This window comes from Battus philenor, unplaced genomic scaffold (genome assembly GCF_028537555.1).
Source record: "Battus philenor isolate CCGP_79_NKW_IND1 unplaced genomic scaffold, ilBatPhil1.0.hap1 SCAF_7, whole genome shotgun sequence".
Lineage (NCBI taxonomy): Eukaryota > Metazoa > Arthropoda > Insecta > Lepidoptera > Papilionidae > Battus > Battus philenor.
Window position 1 is genome coordinate 5,421,201 of NW_027181737.1, and position 27,840 is coordinate 5,449,040.

Here is a 27,840-nt window from a genome sequence, read left to right on the forward strand (position 1 = left end):
GATGACGGTACATTTTTTTTCTTCCTTTTTTCAGCAGATAGGCGTTCATTGCAAGGCATATGTCTGTCCCAAAGATCGCCACCATGACCGGTCTTGCGCTTCCTGCGTCCTTAACTATGTCGTCGGTCCACCTAACGGGGAATGAACCCACGCCGTGTCTTCCGGTTCGTGGTCGACACTCAACAACCTTTTGGCCCCAACGGCCATCGGTTGCACGAGCGATATGCCCCGCCCACTGGCATTTCAGACGAGCTATTCTTCGGGCTACGTTGGTAACTTTTCTTCTGCGGATGGATGGTATTTTTTTTTATATATTTTGAATCATGTCTTTTATAATTAAAACAAACATTTTACACAAATTATGACACGCCGACAAAGTTCCTATCGGCAGTTGTTTATGTATATAATGAATTATAGCTCTTGTAGAACTAGATGTTCTATTGGATAATAATAAATAATATTAACCTATTTGTGTTATACTGGGTGTAAGCCAATTTTACAAATGCAACAGATTAAATTATCCGTATGTTTGGATGTTCTGTTACATGTAATAAAAAATGGGTAGTGCTCGTAATTTATTTATCTAATCCGCAACTCCCACGCAGTCTCGAATAAGAATAAACTTTTTTACAATCTATATATTGTTTTAGAGATCTACAGAGGAAAAGCAGAGTTAATAATAACCATGCGTGCATCATGAATCGATTTATCTGAGAAAAGTTTTAAAGTCGTTGTTGACGCATTATCAAATGAATCTTTATTTCCTTTCATTTAAACTAATCGATGCATTTCCGTGTTATTTTAACCCGACGTCAAATGTAAGTGGTCGAACGACGCATCCAGGAAGATGTTCCGAGCGTTATTTGGGTCGTGTTACACTTTGGTATCGTGTTCAAACGCGATTCATTATAATGTGTATAAACTCGGAGATGGGGACACCGGTGATATAATTTTGAATAACTCTGAACGTTTTTGTTTTAGGTCAATCTTCTGTTGTAATGATTTTTAATATTTATTAACAGAGCAAAGCTACCTTTTATTTATTTTGGTAACTTTTAATGACATATCTTTCAAACATTTCCATTTTTAATAGAAGTATTAACATTGTAGTAGATAATAATAACTTGTCTTGTTGAATATTAGAAAATATTTTATCTTTACTCTTTTCATGTTTACTTAACGAAAGCTCAAATAGCTTTTTAGAGAATCCAAAAGAAAGTATAGTTATTCATGTTATATACTTCATCGTGTAGCTGAGCAAGTGATTGTAAAATACGTAATAAATCCTAATATTATTGTTTATTACAGTTATTGGTTGAAAAATATTACTCTAATGTAAATACTTTAGCGTAAATTAATTTTATTTTATGTAATAAACTATATTCCATTGTACACAATGAGAGAATTTAGTTTAAGGTTCTCGCTTTCAATACATAATAAAAATGGTTGTCTTCTAAATAAATATTTAACGACATTTTCAAATATATGTTAATTGTCTTAGGTGAAAACCAAAAGGTTGTGGAAGGACACATTAAGCACGATTTATTTTACACATATTAGTATCAATGACCTTTTTTTTAAACAGAAGAATTCGTAAAACATAAAAATTATTTTATATTAGCCTTGTAATGTTATTATTGTTGAATAAAATAGAGGGCGCAAAAGAGCAATGATGAAAAAATTAGGTAACAGAGTTAGGATACAAAACTTACAAAATGAAGAAATTTTGGGAATGTTTGTTGTTTATAATTGAGTGAACTTACAAAGCACTTATTTTGTTATAAATGTTGTCTATTTAAATAATTTTTAGTCTAAATACTTATTAATCGAAAATCTATCTTATTATCAACGTTCCCGAGAATTTTGAAAATATACAATGTAATAAATAAAGGTTAAAAACACATGAAATCTTTTATTTTGGCACAAAAGTTTAATAATTACTATGTTAAGTACTAAAAAATCGAAAATTATCAATGGTCATGATAACTACGAAACTACATAACATAATAAATAAACCACATAAAATAAATAAAACATAAAAGATAATTGTAGTACACATGTGGTTAATTGGAATAATTTCTAGTCTAAAAAATATATAACCGAAAACCGAAGATTTTTAGTTCATTATGTAATAAATAATATTTTTTATAAGTATATTTATTATAAGTATTTGTAATAAATAAATATAAAAAGAGTTAATTTATGTAAAAAATTTGAGTACTGGAATAAAATCTGGTCTAAACACCAAGACGGCTTTGCCAAAATTTCTTTATTTATTTTGTATTACGATGTTCGAGGAGAAGAGCTAAACATAAATGTTATCTGATAATTTGTTTGTCTGTATATAGACGATGACAGCTGAAAAATATAACAAATTATTTATAATTAAATTATAGGAAAAGACACGTGCCATGTTCGCTAATCAGAGTACGGACAATGATGTCAGGATCGGGAATAGAATGGCGGAGGGACGAGAGAGTGCGGCAGGTGAACCGCGGCGGGCAACATGCCATGCTGTTTGGGGATCGCTCCATCTGCATCGCATGATACGTATGTGGTGCTGATGCATATCAAGTCTTCTGCCAAGACGTACGGTCGTGTAACTCAACCAGATGACTTGCAAATATGACACGAAATGATTACATACACATATCTGCGGTCCTAGACAGTTCCTAATTGCTGTCAAAATCTAGCTACCGTCCTCTTTCTCTCTGCGTCATATCTTTTACTACTGAGGGTCGGGACTCTTGTTGGGCACAACTCCCTTGACACAACACAACTTTCTTAATAAATTCAATGTAATCATCTACCACGTTATATATTTGCCTATACTCGTAATATCTTTCCGAGAGGTTTTGATCGTTCTTTTACTTTTACCTTTATCCAACGATATAATTGTATTTAAAAAAACCATACCATCATACCACATTATCAAAAAGAGAAAGACAGATGTCTATATTAAGAATAGCGACTATTATTCTCACGTAACAGTTTAATAATAAATAATTTTAATTCAACCTCATTCGACAAGAACGCTAAATACGATGGACAGGACTACGATGATGAAGAGGGTAGTCTGAGTGTAATTGGACCAACTTATAAGATTGATAGGGCACTAGTTTTGAAATAAAAATTACGTACATAGCCGCATCTGGCCTATTTAAGTATTTCCCAAACTATCACGTGCTTTGCTTTAATAGAAGTGTAGTTCTATTCTTTTATTTAAATGCTATTTAAATAAACCGAATCAATAGAACAGTCCATTGTGGCACGATATAATAAATAATATTGAACATGTACAATACGCATTTCGTCGAGTCATGTGATGCCGGTCGGCTAATCGTAAATAAATCACACGAAAAAATAAGTCTGCTTTAATGTAACGGAAGATATTTTTCAATAGCAATTTTAAAATAGAAACACTGGAGTTTTCTTAGAACAATTACATTCGTCTTTAAGATTTTAATGTTACTTTACCAAAACAAGTAAAGGCTAAATGATTATTTAAAAAAACCATGCTTTAAATCAACAACTATGGATTTAAAAAATATATTAACATTTAAAATCTTTAACCAGTTTTGAGATCTTATTAAAATTATATTTATCGTTTACACGAATAGGAAAAATGTTTACGTCAATGAATTTAATTGCATTGCTACTGCGGCTATTTCGCATTAAGTTCATTGGACTCCGGACGCAAAATATAAATAGATAGTTTGACATTTCTCGTAAGTCTCAGAAGCGACGAATAAGACGCCTGGTATAAATATAATCCATGGTTCATTAAAAGCCTAGATAATTTTATACCATCATACAAAAATATATTTTACACGACAATTTTTATTTAAATGTTTAGAATTATATTTGATAGTAAAGTACTTAAAACATTTCTAGATTCGGAATGAATTGAGCTACATTATAAATGTTGTCAGTAACTAATGTTCAAAATAGAGATAATGGTTTAATTAACTGATCAGAGAAAGAGCTTATCAAGATATGTATATATATATACTATATGTATTTTCCCAGAAAGTGTTATGTATATTTCGTAAACACCAGAAACAAAATTGAATTTAAAATTCCTAAGTCCCGGCTTAGTCGAGTTAGAAAAGGTTCCTATAGGCAATGTATACGTTTTCACAATAGGTTCACAGATAATGTCGAGAAAGATTCCATAGCTAGATTTAAAAAAGATTAAACGATTAAACGATTAAAAGATTAAACGATTAAAAGATTAAAGATTGTGTATGTGCTAAGGGTTAATACTAACAAACGACTTCATGAAAGATAACACACCTTAGGAATGATGTGTTTGTCTTCAGGCTATTACAATGTTAATAAAATATGTTTGCCTGTTCTTCTCAGGTCTGAGGCAATCGTTATCGGAACAGGTGATAGACTCATCTTTACGTCTACGAAGATGTGATAAATCCTGTGTAAAAATTGAATTTGATTTTGAATAACCATATTTGTTGTTAACACTTTGGAAAATCATTTAATAAAATATGATTAAACAGAATTAATGTTACAATCTCAACTTTTGCAGACTGTAGTACATACTACCAAAGTTATGGCTCTCGGCCAAAAGACATTAAAGGATAGAGTATTCTAAAAAAAATTAAAAAAAATACGAATTCATTACCCAATGACTAATTATTTCATCTAATTTCAATATTACTTTCATAGTTATTTCTCGAAAATTTTTTTTTATTATTCTATCTATATAACGTGAAATGTTGCCAGTTTTATTACTATAAATCTTAATATTATAAAAAATCGAAAATACACATATAATTCTAGATATAGATAGACATCGAAATTAAAAAAAATGTAGGATATTGTTGTGACCCCCAAATTTTATGTTTGGCAATAGAAAATTAAAGAATATTTCCCAATTCCCAATACTATGTATAGTATTGTATCTGGTGCCGAGCTATAATGTATATTGTGAAAAGCCCACACAGGGATTGAGGGAAAAAAGAGGGCAGACAAGGTAGCTAAAAAAGCTTTAAAAGAAATCTAGAAACGAAATAAAATGCTTACCGGTAATAACGTAATTAAGTCAAACAAATAAGTAATTTAAAGTAAGCTATATTGAAGATAATTAAGATGGTTTTACTTTTGAACATTAGATATAACAGCTGATCTAGGTTCTGTAACTTACTTCTGCAATAAAAATTTGTTCAAAAAGAATTTGTGTATCGAACAATGTCCCTGACTTGTTCTGGTCTACCCTAATGCGGGTGCATTAGGGTAGACCAGAACAAGTATAAAAGAAAAATAAAATCTACGCAGAGTACAAAAAACTCTGAAGTTTATATATAGAATTGTCTATAAAATAGTTGTAAGTGTAACAGATTTCTACATTATTTATAGAGGACCAGAAGTGTTCAAATTTCTTTTTAGATAATAGAAGGTTCTGGAATTGACATAACTTAATCGTAACACAGCATCTGTTATTATATATTAGTGCATATTTATACAATTTAATTATCGTCTAATTATCGCCTGATACATAGAGATCAATCAATCTTATTATTTAATGATAAATCAAATGCGCGTGGTCTGCAATATTTTGTTTTTAGATCGTAGCGTTTGTCACGACTGAGCTTTATAGACGTGTCTCTCAACAAAGTTTCTACATCTTGTTTTTAAATACTGTATTAAATATACTTGTATTTTTCTATACCGATGGCCACTTTTCTTGGCAAATTCACTTGTTTCATTTTTTGCGTGTTTATTTTTAGGAAAATGTGTTCACATAAATTTTCTAATTTAATTGTCGAGTGATATTCAGGAAGTTACGATTACCTTATGACGATAAAAGAACTAGAAGCTTCGATCGGTCAAATGCAATCTTATTTTGTGTTCATTATTACGTCATTCGCTTGGTCAGTTACGTAAGTATAGTTTTTACGCACATTGGCTTACAACAACAATTTATTACGAATGAAAGGAAAAAGAAAAGAGATTTTCCACCTCCACTATATTTTTGTACTAAATTAAGTGTTTACGTTTTTAGTGCCACCTATGTACCGACAAAGTACGATGTCTCTGGAATCCTATACAAGTATTCTATACATTCGGATACAATGCTACATTATCGATATTTCATGATGAGTAGATATAGCTTTTATTACAGTGGGTTTTGTTTTCGAAATTAATTTGATCATAAATAGCAATATACATTCCATAAACTCGGTGCCTTAGCAAGTGCGAATCCGTTAAAATAAAATAAACAAATCACATTGCCAAAGTAAAGCAAATTCATAGCAAAAAACATACATGATGAACACACCCGAATTCCTTTCTAAAGCAAAAAAAAGGTGAGCAATGTCTCATATTTTCTCATACGCATCAGGACAATATTGGAATAGCTGAAAATACGCTGTTGTATACTTGCTGTTAAAAACACTAGGTATTACGGTTCTCGGTGACCCCAATACACACGAGTGGAGCCGCTGGCAGCGGCAATGGGGTCTATAACTGGCACTAGGTATCGGCACTAATCGTACGGACTATTTATATATGCTTTTAAAAAATGAATGTAAATACTTCTCGCGGAAACTTCTACCATTTGTCATATTCACACATGCTTAGAGCGAGTGTATAATAAAGACAGAGAAATTGCTAAATTCTTGGTTTTTATTTAAATTTTTTGCTCCTTTACTTGTTGGTAAATCACATTTTTCTATGAATGATGTTGTTGTGACAAAATAAGATATTTTGTGACGCTACCGTAACATGTCTTACCTTGCCAAAGCTGCCCTTGCCTAACACCTTAATAAATTGAAAATCTTCAATGGTGTATTTTCTAAACCGTGGAATTGACCTCGCCGGAGGTGTGAACCGGCCAGTCTTCCTAAACAGCCCATATGCAGTTGATTGTTCTGTGAAAATATTAATATCTCATTTATATTTATAAAATACATGTCAATTAATTTCAAAAGCACTGAACAGCACGTAATAGTTCATTCAATTGTTCGTTCGTTCAATACCTTTTCTTTGCGACAGTTTATAGACGATAAAGTTTTAGAAGAACACGAGGGCAAAATATTTTAAAACCACTATATGTTTATCACTTAGGTTAATTCATCACTTCTAGAAGGTTCCGAGAATGTATTAAAAATTTGAATTTGTTTTTCTACTGATTTCTCTTATAAGTTGCCAATTCACATAAAATCGTTAAAATGAAAAAAAAAGAAACAACAGTAAATGTCAACGGAAACTTTTCATTTTACAAAATTAGTGGTGGGATTTCTATATTGTAAAATGTATTTTAAAGTAGAAATTGAATTTTCTCCGTAATGAAATGAATTAAGATTCGGATGAATAATTATGGTACAGTAAATAATTTATTAGACAGTAAATTTTGACATTTTTGCAAACTAATCAAACTAAAGTGAAAACTTTTTTTTGCATACTAATCAAAACGCCATTTTTTTTTTATTTCAACTAAAACAATAAGAAGTTGCTATATTGATTTAATAAAGTGTTAACATCTAGAGAGAACGTTGCAGTTCATGATCAGATTGTTTACATATATCAAAATGACATAATCCGATTACGAGACATTAATTCTTTCATCTTGCGCATGTTCAAGAGTGCGGCTAAAAATATTTAGCTCAGACAGAGCAATATCAAGGTCGCCGTAGATAAATTTGGACCTTGACAATTCAAACTTTTTTCAATTTATTGACTTAATTGTGATAACAGCTGGCCTGATGTCTTACAAATAGCGCATCATTTTGTTTTAACATATTGTTGGATATCAAGCAATACAAAACTTCGTTTAGTACCTTTTGATATTGAAATTAGTTGTCATTAAAACTCAAAATAATCTAATATGTATAAATTTATATGAAAAGACACCAAATTGCAACACTGAACATAAAATACATCAAGTCGTATAAAGCTAATGATACTATAATTAAGGTCATAATCATAATTTGATTTTATTACGAAGTATGTTTACTACTCCAGAATTATTTATAAATTGTTAATATAGTAATAAAGTCAAGCAGTCAATTAATTAAAAGCGCGTAATTTTCTTAGAGCTTGCACTAGAAAATTTATGACGTTTAAAACAACCGCGTATTACTAATCTTTCATCTTTTACCAAATTTTAACAGTACAGATTAGTTATTTCAGTGTGAGTAGATTTATTTTTTTCTTCTGACTACAATACAAAGTATTTATAGCCTTTGACAGCAAGCTTTTATATAATATTAATTATAGCTATTGAAAGCTTTAACCTTCTCTTTAGTGGCCCAATAATTAGTTTGCTTCTACTTTTTAAATTAAGTCTTAAGTCGGAGAAATGCACGGCCGGCGACAATGATTAGTTCCGTGACTTGTCTATAATTGATTGACTGCCAGTAAGACCAAATATGCGTTACCAATCCTGCATAAACCTTTAGACTTACGCCTGTGTTTGCCGGACAGACTTAATAGAAGAAAATGGAGTTATATATCTGCTATCTCATTGGTCCTTGATAACAATGTAAGATGTAATCCTTTACATGAGGTCTATCTACCCTGCGACGTGGAGTGTTTTAGATCGATTCCTGCAGTTTGTGTTCCTTGGAAAATGATTACACCCTTTTGCAAAAGTTGCCGCATGGCTAAAATAATCTTTAAACTTATTTACAATAGTTGATCAGCAATAAAATAATCTAACGCTTTCACTCGTTTAAAAAAGTGCGATTACTAGATGTACTAACCCAGCGAGTAAAGTAATAAGATAAAGGCTAAAAGGCTTCAGCCTGAAGCCGATTTTCTATAACCTTATTAATAAATTCATTGAAATTACTTACATGTTAGAGCCATGGAGAGGGCTAGGAGGGCCGTTATGGTCGATATTTTTAGGAGATAGCAAAAGGAATGAGAATGAATGAAAATAACCGAGATAATCTCTGCTGTGTAACTGCACTGCAGGCAGGCCACACAGTTCACAGAAGGTATGGGGTCTTAACGTTCTGGATTAGTGACCACGTATCAGCAAACACAGCAATGGACGTTCACACATAAAATGGACAGACGACCTTGTTAAGACGTCGGATGACCCAGCGTACTGCAAGCCAATTCAAACCGGTCCTATGAGTGAGACCTATGCCCAGCTGTGGGCTTCTTACGCAGCCGTATTCAGCAAGTGATAACTCAAACGTTGTACAAACTTATAGTGTATACAAAAGAAGTTTACATCTACATTTAAGAGATGTCAGTTACGTTTAAATTTAGTTGTTAAATTGCTACAAAGAATTTTAGAAATAAAATTTGCAATACAGTTTTTTCAGAGGTGCAAATATTTGTCTATAAAATAAATAAGGCTTTTGAAGCTTCTGTAGCTGTATTTATCTAATCGATTTAAGATATTAGTGCAGATGTCTGTCTAACATCAGCAGTGCACTATGCACCGGTTGACCTTAGAGAATATTTATACGCGAACTCGATGTGGGATGAGTTAGGGTGAGGATAATTTTTGATAAATTTATAACACCTTTTAACAGGTATCGGAACCTCTATATTTATAAAGTGGTTTTAAAATATATTGCTTTCATTATTATATAACTCTTTTTACAATGAAAATTAAAATAAATGTTCTAAGAATAACATCAGATGACTCGGAATGCGGAATTTAAATTCATCAAAATCAGAGTTTCCAAAGAAAGTTATAAAGCTCTTTAAACATCGTTATAACAATAAGATAAAAAAACAATTCGCTTTTAGCTAATTGTGTCGAAAATGTATGCATGTATTTATCATCGTGATCGTCTAAAAATTTTTTTAAGGATATTTGAATTGAAATAAGTTTAGCTGGCAATACAGAAACTTACCTTAAAAATAACAAAGATTTATTCATGCTATAGAAAAATGTTACAATAATGTTAGTTTCAAAGGCCGAAATTAAAAAGCTAAAAAAAAGTACACAAAATAACATTAACAAATTACAAACACAAATAAGAACACAGTATGCCAATGTGATTTATATTTCTCACCCAATTCTTGTTCTAATATACCAGAACCTAGTTTCTGGCCAGGGGGATTCCCCGTTGATGTGCTGGGGTATTCTCCACCTGTACATATGTCTAATGAAGCATGCAATTTGTAATACTCTAAGAAGTAATTTACAATATTAAGTGATAATACAAAGTCTTTTTTAATAATTTATTTAATTAACTACTACTATACTAAGTATATATCTCATAACATATCGTAAAATTCTTCTTAGTCCTTAGCATTTATATTTTTTAAGTGATATGAATAAAAAAATCAAAATGCCTTATAGATCTTAAGAGAGTAATGCATCTTTTTAGATATGAATGGGTAAAGACGTGTATGTGTGGACAGTACTAGTGTACAGACAATTTTCACCCGCATTATAACCTAATTATACCAAATTAATACAGAAAAAATCATGAAAATCAAAGTACGAAACTTATTCTTTCACTATTGTGATGGTTACAATTACGAAAGTTGTATGCTTTGGTAATTCATAATCGTCTTGTACCAAACAGTGTCACAAAAATTATCTTTAATAAAAAAAATTAATTTTACGTCACTGTTGCACTAATTTATACAGTTATAGTGCATAAAAGTTTAGGCTTAGGGAATGCACCGAATGCAGATAGAAGGCCAACTATGAAGTTGGACTGTTGGTAGTTTTGGCTGATATAAGTTTGAACCTATCAAAACTCTTTTGCCATTGTCTTCTAGTGGTTATCTATGGGGGATTGATAATAGATGTAAAAGCTTAATATGTCTAGCTAAATATTGGTACTTAAATATTAAAGTTTTCTAAAATAGAAAAACTTTATATTACCTGGCTAAAATTGTCTAAAAAAATATTAAAAAGTCATAAAAAACTACCAAAGTATCCTGTAGTTTTCTGCCTTTATTTTGAAACCGTGAAATCCACCAAACGGCTGTTAAACATAACATTCAACCTTTCGACGTCAATTGTAAAGAGTTCTGGGCAATAAAAACTACGCAGCGTTTGAAGTGTAGCCAAATAAATCAGCTATCATAGTTACTATCAATTGGTTAGTCACGGGGAAAGAGGCTCGTGCTGGCAGCCATACTTGTGCGTGGCAAATAATCGACTGATCTTGTCAATCAATTTTAACATTGACGATGTTCGAATGGGGAATGCAGGTACACGACAAAATAATGTAAATGTTGTTGAAATGTATTCAAAAGTATCTTTGAGCTATATTTATATATCATTGAAGGAATAATAATATTAATATTATTCATTCAATGATATAACTATTTGAAATCCTCCTACACTTTGTATTTTTATTGGTAAATGCAATAATAATAGTTAAATGTTTGAAAATAACGTCAATAATGATGTAAGCTATTAGTTAATTTAAAAATAAATTTCTCTTAATTTATAAATAAAACGTTTAAATACCTATTGTCCAACGTGTATTAAAACTTACAGAACGACAAGTTCATGAAAACAGATATTTTATTAAATTTATTTGTAAATGATTATCAACTCAAGATTTTCGTTACTTAGAATCATTACGTTGTATTATTAATTACAAGTAAATAAATTATTGGCGTTTATCCAGGCGCAACGTTTCGTCACATAAACAAATAGGAAAAACATAATCTTTATGTACTTTATTTTTATTTTATCTTTTGTGTGGAAATATAAGTTAATAGACTTACATTCATTACTATTTATAATATGTGTGAAAAAAGTTATAACAAGGAAGAGTTTACAAAATCAATTAGTCAACTAACATATATTCTGTGAACTTATGTCTTGTTTATAATTTTAGATATAATAAACATGGAACCCACCTTTTCTAGATACAGTGCGAGATGCAAGAGCCTCTACTAATAGCCGCTGGTTCACTCCGCAAAGATTTGCTGTCAATTTTTCACACTTTCTATGGCAGTTAACATCGCAGTCTAAAACAAATAATTTAATTGCGCCGCTAAAAATAGTATTGATAACAATAACACAGGCTTACTCCAAGCGATGCAAAAGCTTTCATGCTTGATATACTATACGTTAAAAGAACTATGTACATTGATTAGTTGTGATGTTAACGAAACAAGTTTAACAATTCAGATTTCTAAATTCAATCTTTTAACGGTACCTTTTCTAACACAATGGAATCCTGCAGGTGAAGTTGAAGCTGAAGAATCGAAACCCGAATCATTGGACCCTGTCGATGTTCTGCCATCTTGATTTTCACATTCGAAAAATTCACCTGAATCTTCGCTAGAAGTCGACTCATCTTCGTCTTCATCATCATCAGACGTTTCATCACCTGATGACGTTTCCGAAGAACAAGATGAACGGACCAATTGAGGAACTTTCTTTTGGAGAGGTCGGGGTGTAGCTATTAATGGCTTTAACGCTTTCTCTTCTTTGACAGGTTTTGCTGGTTTTGCAATTATTTGTTTAACAGAAGGTTGCCTTGTGTTTAATTGTTCTCTCTCTTTACTTATTTCTGGAGCTTGCTTCTCTAGCGTCTTACTGTCTTCTGGTATTACATCTTTGGTTGATTTAATGAATTCGTCGTTATTATTGTTTGGAATGTTTTGAATTTCTAAACGTGGTTGAGAATTACCACATTCATCTTGACTCTTAAGATTCTTTTCTGCACACAAATCTTCACCTACTTTATCGCTTATATTAATTGCATCTTTATGAATGCTTGTATTTGTGGTTTGTGGTTTAACATTTTGTATTGAATTAATGTTACTTAATTTTAAAGACGTTGTGGTTATTTCTTCATTAACATCCTTTTTACCCGTGGAATTTTCTATTGATATTAATTTGCTCGTATCAGTAATATTATGAGTTACTGGTTCTATGTTTTTTTGAATTGATGCTAGTGGATTTTGATCACAAATCTGTACAGTATTTGCTTCATGTGTAGATATTTCTACAGTATTTTTATGGTTTTTATCTCTTTCAGAATTATGATTTTTCGTTAGTGAATTTTTACCAACCTTTTTCCTTTTTTCATCACTTACCACCGTTTTAGGTAAAGACTTTTCTTTTTTGGTCTCTTTTTCATCAAGGGAACCTTTTTTCGTGAAAAGTTTTGTTGGTTTATCATTACTCTTGTCAGAATTTCGTCTTATTTCATTAGTTTTAGTATTTACATTATCCTTTTCAGATATTATTTTCTGATTATTATATTTATGATTCGCACTACTAAGACAAATTTTAGTTTCACTTTCAATGTTTCCAACACAAATTTTCTCGCTATTTTGGTTTATTTCTTGTGAAATATTTTCATCGCTTTTAGCTTCCAGCTGATTGATATGTAGTACGGGTGTTATATCTGTATGTATTTGAGTCTGTAAGTCTTTAAGTGGTTTGACAGATTCAATATTATTGCAAAAATTTGATGTCGGAGAAGTAAGTTTACAAATATTATTGTCACCAATTGATTTTTTAATATCTGCGTTTGTTTCAAAAATATTGCAATTAATATTATTTTCGTCCGGATTTTCAATTCTATCCTCATTGTTGTCGTTTAATTTATTATTATTTATGATATTGTCAATGTTAACATTTTTGTCACATTCTTCTTCTGGATACCAAAATAAAGAACGTTTTTGGTTTTCTCTAGCTTTGTCTAATTTTTCTTTCCGTGTCATTAAATAAACAGTTTCACGTTTGCCAATTTTATTCCAAAAGTTACCATCTTCAGGTTCAGGCGATGCAGGATCGTTGATTTGGTCTTGAATATTTCTTTTAATATCGGTTGATATATTTCTATTTTTAATTCCACCAAAGTTGTCTTCATTTACTACTTCACTACTAAACGTGATTTCTTTTTTCGGTGAACGCGGTTTTTCTTCTACTGTTATATTTTCTACTTTAAATCTTAATGGGCTGGATGGTGGAGTAACTTCTACAGTGGACGTAATTTTAGTTTTGACTGGCGTTTTAGTTTTTAATTTTTGTTCATCAACTTTTTCACTTTTTGATGATTGTCTACTTTCCTCAATAGCGGGTAGTGTTTTTTCCTTGAGATCTTTAGGAAACTCTATTATTGAATCTAATTTAGAAATACTACTTCCTGAAGATGATTTTTTTATACTACGCCTTTTTGAAGATAATTTTTGATCTTTTACATTATTTAGTCTACTATGTAATGAATGATCAGACTTGGTGGTTGTTAAGGGAATACTTTTTTGATCTGACACTTGTGGTACATCTGAAGAATCTCTTTCTAAACTATTTGTGTTGTCTGAATTGATTTTATTTGTGCCAATTTTACTTAAATCTAATGTAGCTGTGCTAAGGTTCTCTTTTCTTATTAATGAATCCAATAAACATGCTTGCTCCGCCAACATTTCCATAGAGCATCTTCTGTCAGGAGACTTATTACTTATTTTAATGTTTTGTTGTATAACAGGTGTATTTGAATCTACATTAATCTCGTCTGTATCTTTATTCTTTACTTGAAACTTCTCAACAAGTTTTTCTCCTAACGTTTTCTTTTCTCTAGTGTCTTTATAAATCAAATCATCTGACAGTTTTTCTCTCCATTTTTTTGTTTGTGTCGTTTGCTCCTTACTTTCAGGGGCAATGTCTTGAGTTTCAGTTTTATTATTATATTCTTTGTTTTGTAAATCTTCTACCGGTTTGCGTGGTGAGTCTCTTTCTTTTCTTTTAAGAGTATGTAGTCTTACTACCGTTCGATCACGTTTTATTACACCACGTTGATTACCCGGCGAAGAGTCAATTCCTGTTTCAGGTTTTTCTTCTATTCTTGGCGTTAATGGGCATTTATCTTCGTGAACGTTTAAGTTTTCTTTTTGTGTTTGTGTTGTAGATTCTTCAGGTGTACTTGTTGTTTTATTTCGATACTTGTCGCGGGATACATCAATATCAGCTGTATTGATATTAACTGGTCGAGGCGTATATGTCGCGGAAACGTATGTCCTATTGGATCTATTTTGAATCGGTGCTCTTCTCGGGCTGTTAATTCTTATAGGGCTGGACGTTCCACGCTCTGAAATCGTACTGAGAATAGGAGAATAGGATCTTCCACTCGGAATCCATCTAGAAGTTATAGGGGTCCGAGAGTATCCCCCTAAAGATGAATGGTTACTGTAACTTCCACCGGGATTAAGATAAGACGCACTGTATGAGGTTCCTAATGGGGTGAACGTACTGCTATAACTATATGGTGAGGTAATATACGACGGGCTTCCACTGTAATACATATTTGAAATGTGTTCGGAAAATAGAGGCATTTTAGCGCGTAATGTCGCGAACGCGCGCGACGTCGGATCTTAAGCGAGATCGCGGCGCAGACTGACGAGGGCGGTGGACGTGAGCGGTTGGGCATCAGGTGAGCGTCCCGCCCACCGCTGCCCCAGCCCCGCCGCGAGTCACACTCCCCAGGTGATTGATTGATGATGTTTAGGTGACATTTATAGCCGACATACTACTAAACGTTATCGGAAAGAGCATTTCATATTCAATTTAAATATATCTTTTATATAAATTTCTTCCTGCACATAAAGTCCAAAAATATTTACTTCCCAGAAAATATGCATTGAAAATTTCTCTACATGATAAAAATAAATCTCTACTCTATTCTATTTTTAGTGCCCGTTCTCGACTACGTAGTTCGATGTCGTTTTTATGTGTTTGCACCTGAGTAATTACACAATAACTATTATTATGTTCGCTTTAAAATAACAGGATAGTAAAATCATGAAAGCTTTTACGCAGTTTTATTTATAATAAAAAAAGTGTATAATATAAAGACTTGCTAATAACTTCAAAGTATATTTATGTCAATATAAAAATCATAAAACAATTTAGGATAATTCTTCAAACAAAAGGAAATTTACGTACCTGATATTTCAAAGTTATTATTGATCAATCATAAATAAAAAGAAAACAGATAGCGATGAGTTTACCGAAAGTTTACCATGAACTTTACTTCTTCAAGGAGTACAAAATTACATATTGGTTGATCAACCTCATGGTTACAACCTACCGAAACCGCTGTACCGCTCATTGGATATACTCGCGTGAGGATCGGCAGACAATGTGCCGTTCCTCTACCACTATTGCACGTAACGGCGGCGCACATGTATTTTTTTTATTTTGTCGGGTGTGGTCAATATTCTAAGGTGCGGCACAACTTTTTCGGTAGTTACTAATTATTCTTACTGATTTTAAGAATCAGTTGAATTACACTACTGTCTATCAGCAGTCAACGCCACTAAATCATATTACGCTAGCACGCCAATCGTGGACATGAGCTTAATATTATTTTTTTTTGCATTGAGTACGGATGAGCCATGAACTACGACAAACATGCAAATTACGAGGAGAAATATAACGTGGAGCGCTCTTAAACGAGCTTTTTAATTTCACACATTATTCTATAATCGACTCAAAACAAAAGCCACCGATTAAATTGATGTTAATATCTTCAGACGACTCAAGATTTTTACTGCATATAATTTTTTACTGCATATAATAAAGCTAGATTATTTTATTATTCTGTAGTGATTTATTAATAAATATAATATCTTTTACATATCTTTTTATTGCTGTCTCAATATCAAAGAATACGTTTGGTGTTTGTCTGACCCAGTTCACTTTTGTACTTTGGCAACCCGGGGTTGAATCTCCGAAAGATTATTCGGGGAAAAATAGGGTAATATCAAATTTTGCCTCTAAAATCTTATTATCGACATTCTCAGTACTTTTGGGTTATCCTGTATGGAACAAACCGGCGTCTCTGTCTACAGCCCTTACGTACCTCTAACATCGCTGTTTAGCAAGAGACCATTTTTCTGTACTGCTTCATATTCTACCTGGCATATACTCGAAATAACATTGAAAATATATAAAAATTTAAGGGAATATAATTACTTAATCAGATTTAAGATTACGTCTGGTAAAGGACGTCCTAGGACTGAAATGATAATGTTGATGAATTAGGTTTAAAATTAAAATGACAATATGTTACCAACGAGTCCTAAGTTATTTTGGCTTCAACGCCTGATGACAACTAACTTCCAAAGTACTGGCTCTAAGAAAATTAGACACTAAAAAACCACGCAGACGATCACATTCTTGCTGGTCTGATCAAGTCAAGTCATTAGGTATGAGCTCTTTATTATTACTGCCCTGTGAAAGCAAAGTATAAGATGGTATAGAAAGAGCTTAGTATCGTTTCCGTCAAAAGATTTCAGATCCCACAATAGGGGTTGTTTGGTGATTCGTTGTCACTACAATACATGTAATTCAATCATAAATTTTACCAGTCGTCGTCATCATTTCAGTCCATGGATGCACATTGCATGGCAAAGACTTCTCCAAAGAGACAAATAGAGAGGGGGAGGGGACATCGTAATGTCTACGCTTGGTAGGCGGGTTGGAGAACGCAGCGTGGTATTATGGTACGCAGAGGACGCTGCTACCCATCCTCTGGAAAATTGTTTGTAAGTAGCGGCAATTCGATATAATTCATTAATTATATGGTTCGACTACTGTTTACACATAAGTCTTATATAGTCCGGACCGTAAAGTACGGTCATGTGTAGAATATAGTAGCCATGTGTGTGATGTATCAGCGAAGTACTAGCTCGAAACTTTGGACTTCACACAAAGACGAGCCAAGAGGCTGATTGTTACTTTAGTGAGCACTAAGCTTCAAAACTTGGAGCATTGGCGAAAAATTGACATATTATCAACATTCTACGTACTGCATTATGGCATTATTATTAATATATATTATATATAAACATATTACTTACACCTTATAACTCTTCCATCGGGTTACAATACGTATGGATTCACGATATCCGTACATGGTTGGAATTCCTTCCATCCGCACTGAGCGTTTTGCCAATATTTTTATAGTGCGAACAGCCAGAGGTGAAACAACCTACCGGCGTCATTATTTCCAGACAATTATAACTTAGTAGTCTTCAAGACAAGAGTGAATGGGTAAGCATTTACCTCCTTAGACCTCGTCATCGCTAAATTCAGGCGAGACAGAGGACAAATGCTACGCCTATAAAGGATAAAGAAGTCACACATTGTGGATTCACAATGTGTTAATTATACGAGTATATAAGACTGAATCCGAGGAGTTGAACCCGCGACCTACAATCGTAAGCTCAGTCCTCTACTGCTTGGCTACCACTGCTCGAAAGCAGTAACTAGTGCTTCAAGCAGGTCTTTACAATAAGCGTACAATAGAGTCCAACACAATGACCGTCTTTGCATACAAATTTATTTTCATCTATACTCTTCAACTTTTATTTACAGTCAAGGAGTAGAATATTTAGTGCATATACAATATACACCACAGTTTCCGTTATTAAACATTGAAATCGTCTTTAAGAGGCGAGTGAATTCGTAATCACGAAACGTAAATAATAAACGTAACGTAACGTAAAAAACAAAGTAATTCGTTGGGGGTGTAAAAAATTTAAAGGGTTAAATAGATATCTCGTTTGCTATCAATAAATGTTTAGTACACCCTTGCCTAAAATGAACTGTTTCAGAAATAATCAATTACGTAATGAAAATAAAAAAAGCGTTTTTAAAATTCAGGTTATTGCAAGTTAAAATTAATTATTGTTTATTACACACTACATATTTTGTACTGGCAAAAGTTATTGACCTATTGCATTCCCAACGAAAAAATTAATTAAGATAACATATTTCAGAGATCACTTTATACGGGTTGATCGGTAAATGGTTTAAAAGATTTAAAACGTTTTACTGGCAAATTAGCTAGATATAAACCCCTTTAATGCTTTTTTACTTATAACCAGCGGTGATAGTGGTTGAGCAGTGGCAACTCAGTCGCAGATGACTGAGATTTTTGATCGTAGGTCGCGGGTTAGATTCCCGAGGTACGATCTTATATAATTTTCACTTTATGCATTAATTGTATAGGATTGTTGCCGCTAGAAACAAGTTTCCAGGGGATGGGCAGCAGCTACTTCTGCGTATCATAATAATTAATAAATAAATAACACGATACGATAGTCAACCCGCGCCAAGTATGGCGATTATGGTATATCGCCCCATAGATATCTTAAGGGGAAGACTATGCCTTGTGACTATGGGCTGAAATGACTAACAACCAATCGCCTTGTAAACAATGACACCGCGAACGCTACGCAATTTACTTTATATGTAGCACTACTCTACAGCAAGTCGTAGCATAGTAGCACAACACGTAGCAAAATAATCGTGGTTGTTAAATAAAAAAATAAAAAGAAAGAAGAAGTAAATCTTCATAATTTTTAAAGAAGAACTTTAAAAGGTAATGTATAGTTCGTTTGCTATCAAGTAACTTATTACACTGTGCACCCTATCTGAAAATCAATAGTTTCAAGGATAATAAATACCGTAATGATAACTAAGAAAAAGCGCTTTCGACATTCGGATTTCTACATAATAAAATTAATTATTAGTTACTGTCTCTTTCTGTAGACTTTGTACTGACATAAGAAAGGATTTCGCATTTAAATGAAAGAAATAAATTAGTGTTAATTATTTCAAAGTAATTACTTTAAAGAGGTCATTAGACAGCAAAAAGCTTTACAGCTTTTACACCTACCACCAATCACCCTGTATAGGCCAACTTAATGTATCTTTATTTTATCACAAAACATATATATTTAATTTAAATTTTACACATTTACATAAATTATAGACAGCAATGGAATAATATCACATTTTACTAATTAGGTTATTTTATTATTAGCTTAATTATACATCACGTTAAATTACCTTTTTTTTTGAATAAAATATAATCAGTATTGTTACTTAAAATACAAAATAATGTAAGCTATAACTTTTGAAGCTTGTTATCATTATTTTCTAATTTATTTTAAATTAGGATATTTAAAAAAAAACTTTTTTATCAATTTATTACAATGACATATATAATTCATTATTGACACCTTATTTATATACATTATGTTAATAGAAACGAAATCGTTGGTTTCTTATTAATTTTACGCAAAAAGAATTCAAAAAAATGTAAATAAATGCGTTATTTTTGCACACACAATCAGCTGTAAGCACAATAAATCCATGCAAATATTAACAGAATAGTTAATAATTATTATTGTGTAAATATATATTTTTATTTATAATTAAAAAACAACAAATAAATGAAAAAGTTATTAATAAATGCGGTTTTCGAGATTCGAGATAATTTTGTACATTTAATTTATTTTCATCTCAATCATCAGAAGAATAATAAATTCTTATTTACAAACATAAAGACATAGCTTCGAGTGACAGTACAACGTATTGTATATATCTACTGTAAAACACTGATCGATGATTCAAGGATCATTTTCATTGAGGAGTTACAGCATGTGACAACTAACGACTAGAATTTTTTATTACAAGCGAATTGATTCTGCACAGAATCATAAAGGGGAAATTATCCTACGCCTAGTCTATCGAGCACTGAAAACGCTTAACGTTTATTTACGATTATTAACGTTTCCAAGACGCAACCTCTGCCTAATTTAAAACTTTTTCTGAACTCTGAAAATCTTTGTATTTGTAACAATGCTTAATTTTCATAAATATGTATTCTAGAATAGTTACTTTAATTAATAGCTATATTAATGTTTTAAGTTTGTGGTAATATATTGTATGTTTGAAAATAAATAAACAAAAAATAAAATCATTATGTCCAGCGTATAAAAAAACAATGAAAATGAGCCTTATCTGTGTTCCAGTTTATGCATAGCCAGTGAAATTACTGGACTATATGAACCATATCCGTAAAAGTGATCGGCGTTGGATTAGAAATATACTGTTATGAACAGACCGCATTACCTTACAATCAATAATAATAAAAAAATAACAAAAAAAAAAACAAAAATTGCTTTACAAGTATTGTTTATCTAATAAAAATCCTCTGGGAATGTTTAAATATAGATAATTTACGATTCAAAGAGAAACACCTATTACCGTATTATGCGAAATCTTTATTTATTGCACATGTAACATTTATTTCCGCATTTCAAATTAGTAACCAAAAAAATGTAGGACTATAATATTTCTAACAAATTATGACTTGCTCATATTATTATTATCTTAATTATTATATATAATAATCTTTAAAAAAAAATCAGTGTGTGTTCCAACTAGGCCTTTTTGTGTACGTTTAATTGAACTAGAATTGTAGGTAAGAAAATTACCTTCACATTTGAGTCCCTGCTTAAAAAAACCGTAAAGAAGAGCACCGCAGTGGTCGCAGAACGTCGGCGACATGAACTGATGAGGTCGAAAGCGATGCGGGACATCCACTTTGAACCGCTCCCTCAGGTACTGTAAGAAAATGTTGAACCACATTGTTATGATCAAGTCAATATTATTAAATTAGAGTACGTGTCATCACTTTTTGGTATTAAAAAAACCTTGGCAACCTTTAGAATTGCTACGTCAACATCATCATAATATTAGTTCTAGACGCCCACTGAAAGGTGTAGGCCTCCCCGTAAAATCGTTCCGAAGACCAGTCTTGCGCTGCCCCATCCATATACTTTCCACAACCATAACTATGTCGTCAGTCTAACAGCACGTGGTCGCAACTCTACAACCTTTACTTTTTTATTTTTATTATTATATTTAGTCACAATTTTAGAGAATATTACTTTATCAATGATTATGAAACAATATTTTAAATCGTCTTCAACAGACATCTCAAGTGTGTATGGACAATCTTGTGAAATAACTAGCGTAAAAGCTCGAGCCAAGTCTTCGAAGTTAATTACAAAAAAATAGGTGTATGTAACACCATGAGAGGATGTTTAAGCGAGTGCTTAAACTATAGAAAAGTTTCTATTCTTCTGTAATAGAACTGCAACGAAAGTATAAAGTCTTGGCTTTAATTCATTTAACGCACAATACATTGGTCGTGTCTTGTTTTATTATTATTTAGAGAGCCGTTTAAATATTGTTTTCTGTTTTATTCAGTTATTAAAATTTAAATATAAGCCAGCACAATTATGACCAGGACTGTGTACGCCTACAATAGGCAAACATATTTAATTTTCTACTTTTTAAATGAATCTAATATAACTTTTATTTTGTATTGTTGATGGTCTGCCTATTATAAATCAGAAACTATCAATGTTTATCAAAAGAGGAAAACACTTACAACAGTAGCATCGGAGTGCGCGCTAGAACCGGGGCACTTGCCGAGCAGCTTGCTGTGGCAGCGCTTGTGCACTGCGGTCTGGCAGACGACGCATCGGTAGCCCTGCTTGCCGAAGCCCCAAAGAAACTCTTTACAGAAGGCACAGAACGTCGGCTGCCGAAAGAATTTTGCAACGAAACGATGTCCATTCACCTCGTGTTCTCTGTAAAACGTTCAAATTTATTTTAACATTTATTTATTTGATGCGAATATTTATTTTGCGAACATTTCTAATGTTACAAAATACATCAATCTGTATTCCGTCCGACATTTGCATGTACCAAAATTTTAACAATTTCTTACGACTTAAAAATATTATCAATTTTGAACATTAAGATTTTATTTGCAGTGGAGACGATCAATTTGTCAATTATTTGTAAAAAAAACTTGATCGTAAATATGTTATGAGCACCAAAATTCTTTCATCTCTCTGTAGCAAAATTGATTATTTGGTTCTATTGGTGGGTTCCTTCGTAATAAATATACCAGTAATTTGTCACATTATAATAAAATTACAGTAACTTTAAACTAGCTTTTAATTATTTTTACCCGCATAGCCACGATTGTTCTGCAAAGAGTAGAAAATTAAGAAGAAAAAAATGATGTTACCAAACGACAGCACGATCACTTACTAATAACGTATCATATGGTCAGGTTTGAAAGAAGCCATAGCTAGTAAAAATACATACCTTTTTATACGTATCATAAATTAGCAGTTACTTTTTGTAATACTGGATACGGTGATTTTTATAATTATAAATGTTGAAAAGCTCTACTAAACCTGCATTGTTTTGGACAATACTGTCAGATGAATGGTCTTCGCTCACATCTTTCAAAGTTTTAAAAAAAATGTTATATACTACGTATCATTTTTTATCGTATCGCTCATCAAAGTTTCATTACATTGTTTAGCCAACGTAGAGTTTAGTTATCTGGGTGACTAAAATTGTATAAGTAGATCAAATATCACCAAGACGATTATAATTTAAATTGCAACACAACTCTCCATTTGCGTTATACCAATAAAAATAAAATTTAGTTTATTTCCAATCCAAAAAGATCTCTATAGCTGTGACCATAAAACCGCTTTTGTTTTAACTGTCGATGTCAAGAGAAAAGCAACGCCCTGTGCCATGCCCGACTTACTAACACGTGGGCGTCCACAAGTGATGAATGGTTGTTAACTTTTAAATCAACAATGTTAGTTACGTGACATAGAAATAAAGCTTTCAAACTATTACAGAGCTGTCAGACGTTTGAATAAGTAGGCGTACTTCTGGCTCGGCTACCTTTTCCGCCGCCCTTTTACTGAAGTACGCGTACTTAAAAATCACCTTTCAAGTTCGTCAGCGATTCAATTGGTTTGAAATTTTGCACGTAGTCTGTATCTGCTAGTACGTTTGGTACGCTTTGGCGCGCTTATTGTTAAAGGATTAGAAACGGCGATATATGTGACGCGTTCTGCATGTGTTTACTTTATTAAGTACTTTTTTTATTTGAGAAAATCAATCCCCAATCTTTCGTATTACATTATGTAACTGTTTATATGTACTTGACGATTTTATTATACTTCCTTCGGTAAACTTTACCTTTCTCTTGTGATTATTAAAAAATATTTACTACTTATTGAATTATTTTGCCTGTTATAAAATTATTAGCATTTTTATTTTTTCTTAAACTATATTAATTAATTAATTTATTTTATTTATTTACTCTTTATGCACACAAAAAATGTACAATGGCGGACTTAAGGCCATAGGCGTTCTCTACCAGTCTACCTTAGGGCAGAGGGGCTATTTTTTAAATTTTTTATACAATACTTAAATAATCTGAACGTATAATATAATACATGTTTTTTGTGTAGATTAATATAAATAATAATAACTACTGTTGTGTAGTTTCTGCTAATTTCTGACGCATATGTTCTTTCTGACGTATATGTTCCTGAAGTCTCCGTCTGAAACTGTAACGGCTTTTTGCCATCCTGATTTCCAAAGGCAACTTATTCCATAGAAGAATAGATTTCACAAAAAAGAAAAGTGAAGAATGTTAGTACGGTGAGGAGGAAAATAAAGGAGACGATTATGTGAAGAACGCAGAACGTATATGTATACGCACTTAGTACGCGAAATGAGTTATGATTAATAAAATAAGACAAAAAAGTTTGTTTTATAATCAATAATTCCTAGAATTTCAGAGTGATATCGTGTAGTTTTATAAAATTATTAAAGGGGAAAATAGAAAGTACGTCAAAATAACTAAGTAAAAATAGTAGTACAAGTACTAGTATGATGATAAATTTTATAGCAGTGATGAATAATATTTCAAAAACCACCATGGTGTTCGACATCACGGAACAATATAAACTTGACTTGCCCGTGTGTCGTCGACGACGCGCTGAGTAAGTTCGCAAACTATAACATCGCGATCTTTATAAGCTCGAATGTCTATCGCTGCTGTTAGATCGAAGAACAATATCTTAGAATGTACGCCACTAAACGAAGAAAATTGAAGTTAATGATATTGTGTATGGTGACCACCGGTTACCGTTAAAGTCATCTTCATATCCCATTATCATAAATAATGAATAGTTCGTTATTTCTGCCTTCTTTAACTAAAATGCATTGCATTTGTTAAAAATCGCGTCTGACGAAAAGACCGCCATTTGTATCGCTACTGTATAAATTGTTCCCATAGGACGTATTTTTTAATTTAAAAAAGCGAAAAAAGTATTATTCCCTCAATCTTTATAAACTTTTCCTCAATGTTGCTATACGCAGGTTTAAGCATAAAAAGACACGACAGAAAGTTACAAAAGATACTATAATTATAGTAGAGGTAGATATCCACAAATTTAGTCACGTGTTTGAGTAAATTCTCTAACTTCTCTTTTAAAAGTAAGCTAGCGACATAACAGTGTATGACAAAGCTTATAGATCTATCCAAATAAAAATTAAATGACATATTCGTTGCCAACCGCAATAATCGAGATCGGCTCGTATAATTGGGCTATTTTTATGTTTTCGTTAAGGCTTATGGAGGCTTTTGTGGATAAAAAAACATGATATTATAACACAAAGAAAACTAAAATAACTATCTTACTGGCGTCGTTAGAACAGATTTTATGACTATCAAAACTAAAAAAGCCGTGTGGGATAGAATTCAACATGTAATATCGTGTACTGAGATGTCCCTTTGTGTACTATAAATCATTACGAAGATAATATAATCCCATTCTTATTTCGTTTTGCAGCGCGGAAAATGAAAAATATATTTTTCTAGGTAATCGTTGTTTATTGTTAAGACATTAAACCAATACATTAGTGTACAATCTGAAAAATATTCTAATATCTTCATTGGATTTTCTAATATTTCTAATATTTCATTTCATTTTCTAATATTTCATTTCCATTGGACTGCCAGTAACGTTAGACAGTACAAAGTCTTTCAGAGCAATTATTAGTAAATATAATTGTTAATATTAGTTTTATTTACCAACAACTTTCATCATAATTTTAATCGTACCGACTTCCACTGCTAGTACCTTTTAAAATCAGCCTGTATCCTGCGTCCTCCGACAACCTTAAGAAAATCGTGGTCCACCTTATGGGTGGACGTTCTACTATGCGTTTGAAATTTATTCTCTTGAAATTACATATTTTATTCCTCTGTCACAGACTAGCTAATAAACTTTGAAATTATAAATTCTTAAAATAATGAGTGTCCGTTATTTATGTCGGTAAAAAAAAAACAAATTTTAAGCCAACGGTTAAACATACATATGTTAAAATAGCTAGTAGAAAGAACGCGATTTACTCAGTATCAGCGACCTGGCTCATAAATAACAGTTATGAGTGCGCTGAATTTTCAAACCGTTCTGGACATTGAGATGTTTATTTTATTTTGGACAGGAAACATTTACCTTTACGTTACACCTGATTGAGGAACTCAAAAGCTTTAAGATCGCTCACGCAATAAGCGGAACATCAGCTGTTATTATCAGATTATTACCATAGCGTTACAATTTTTCGACCTCCTTATAGAAGAACCTAACAACTAATTAGGTAATATTCACTAAGATTCTCACTTGTGGTGTTTGATGGCGCCACGACGCTGAGTGATGCGTTTGCCCCGCGAGCGCCGCACCTCGCCGTCGCCACTCTCGCCGCCCCGTCCACCGAGGTACCACTGGAACCATTGTTTAAGGCTTAATCTCACCACAGATAAGGTATATGATATGCGATTATTGTACTTTATAATTTTCTAAGCTTCGGCATGATTTGTAGTAACAACAGTAGCATAGATCAACCGTGTTAACATTGTTAGAAGACGGTGGATACAGGTAGCTTTCAACTGGTTTTACTAAATATCTCTGAGGTGGGCCTATATACAGCAGTAAACGTCTTACGGTCTAATGAATTGAACGTATTAATGTAAATAAGTAATTGTTTACAATATTTAATAGTATTTAAAAATACCTGGCACACATATTTTTTATCTGTAGACAGTTTACTTCAACTTTCACTTGGAAGCAATTTTTAAGAAAATTTGATTAGTTAATTAGTCGTAATAGTGAAAGCTTCGAAATCGCCTTTTTATGTTTAAATAAATGAAATAATATTTCCTTTAAATATGTCTCAAATTTTACAATAGATAATGCCAGTATTTAACATTGTTTTCAAGTTTGTGGTATATGTTTTTATTTTTGTAACTTGAATCTATCTAAAGATAATGGGCTATTATATTAGTGCTATTTTTAAATCAGACAAGCGTAAATATTTTTATAAAAACAATCCGACATTGCCATGAAAACTTGGCACAAAGCTGTCATTGAGTGAGTCATATAATTTTTTAACATCTACATGACGAGCATTTAGAATGTTGACAATAATTGAACAGAACGTTTCAGAAAACACGGACCGTGGCTAATTTCACACAGCACGCGGTTGTTTTGAGTTTATTGTAGTGCTTTCATAATCCGATTTGCGGTGCGTCGTAAAATGATACGAGGCCAAGAATATTCGCAATTGAGCGTGGTGTACACGTAACTTACTCGGATGAAAGTCGACATACGGAGCTATAGATTCCGACCCAGTGCGAAGGAAATGTTTGTTATTAAATGCGTTATCTGAAGTCACGTTTTGGATGCATCTGAACAGATCTCGTTGCAACTTCAAGGTCTTTTTCGTAAATTCTCTGGCATCGCATTAATCTCCAACGCAAAACACGGGCAGAAAAGCCAATATTTGTTTATCGTGTATTTATTTTCTCATCAACAATTAAACCGGATAAATCATTTGAAACAATTCAATCTTATTGGCTGGAACAGACGTTAGAGCACATACGAAGTATTCAGAGAATAACTCTTCATCCTCGACATATTACGTGACTCATGGAAAAATGAAAAAAGATTATCATCTTTACGGAGGAATTAGTAATATATTGTAAAATTAGAAAGATTCGTAATGATACGTAATCCTCCACTGTGGTAAATACTAGTATACTATACGCAATAGTTTTTAGGATTTCAATAAAAAAATTAAAATAAAGATTTTAACTTTTCATTACTTAAAGGGTTATTTATTTATAACCGATTTATATGGTTAGACTCGAGGATTGTGACTTCGCAATCTTTAGT

At 32.2% G+C, this 27,840-nt stretch overlaps 1 protein-coding gene across 5 annotated transcripts in view; it reads right to left on the reverse strand.

Moving 5' to 3' along the window:
- Positions 1-27,840, reverse strand: part of Pkcdelta (Protein kinase C delta) — a 38,483-nt gene that overhangs the window by 5,331 nt on the left and 5,312 nt on the right. The window contains exons 2-7 of one of the 5 annotated variants that reach the window (XM_068774213.1): positions 26,290-26,390; positions 22,164-22,365; positions 21,202-21,331; positions 11,815-11,925; positions 9,999-10,076; positions 6,754-6,890 (exon numbers count right to left, since the gene is read on the reverse strand). In XM_068774213.1, the coding sequence (XP_068630314.1) occupies positions 6,754-6,890; positions 9,999-10,076; positions 11,815-11,925; positions 21,202-21,331; positions 22,164-22,365; positions 26,290-26,390 (759 nt within the window). Of the gene's footprint in view, positions 1-6,753; positions 6,891-9,998; positions 10,077-11,814; positions 11,926-12,116; positions 15,284-21,201; positions 21,332-22,163; positions 22,366-26,289; positions 26,391-27,840 lie in introns of those variants that run through there. The other 4 variants (XM_068774214.1, XM_068774210.1, XM_068774211.1 and 1 more) reach the window with 4 other exon arrangements.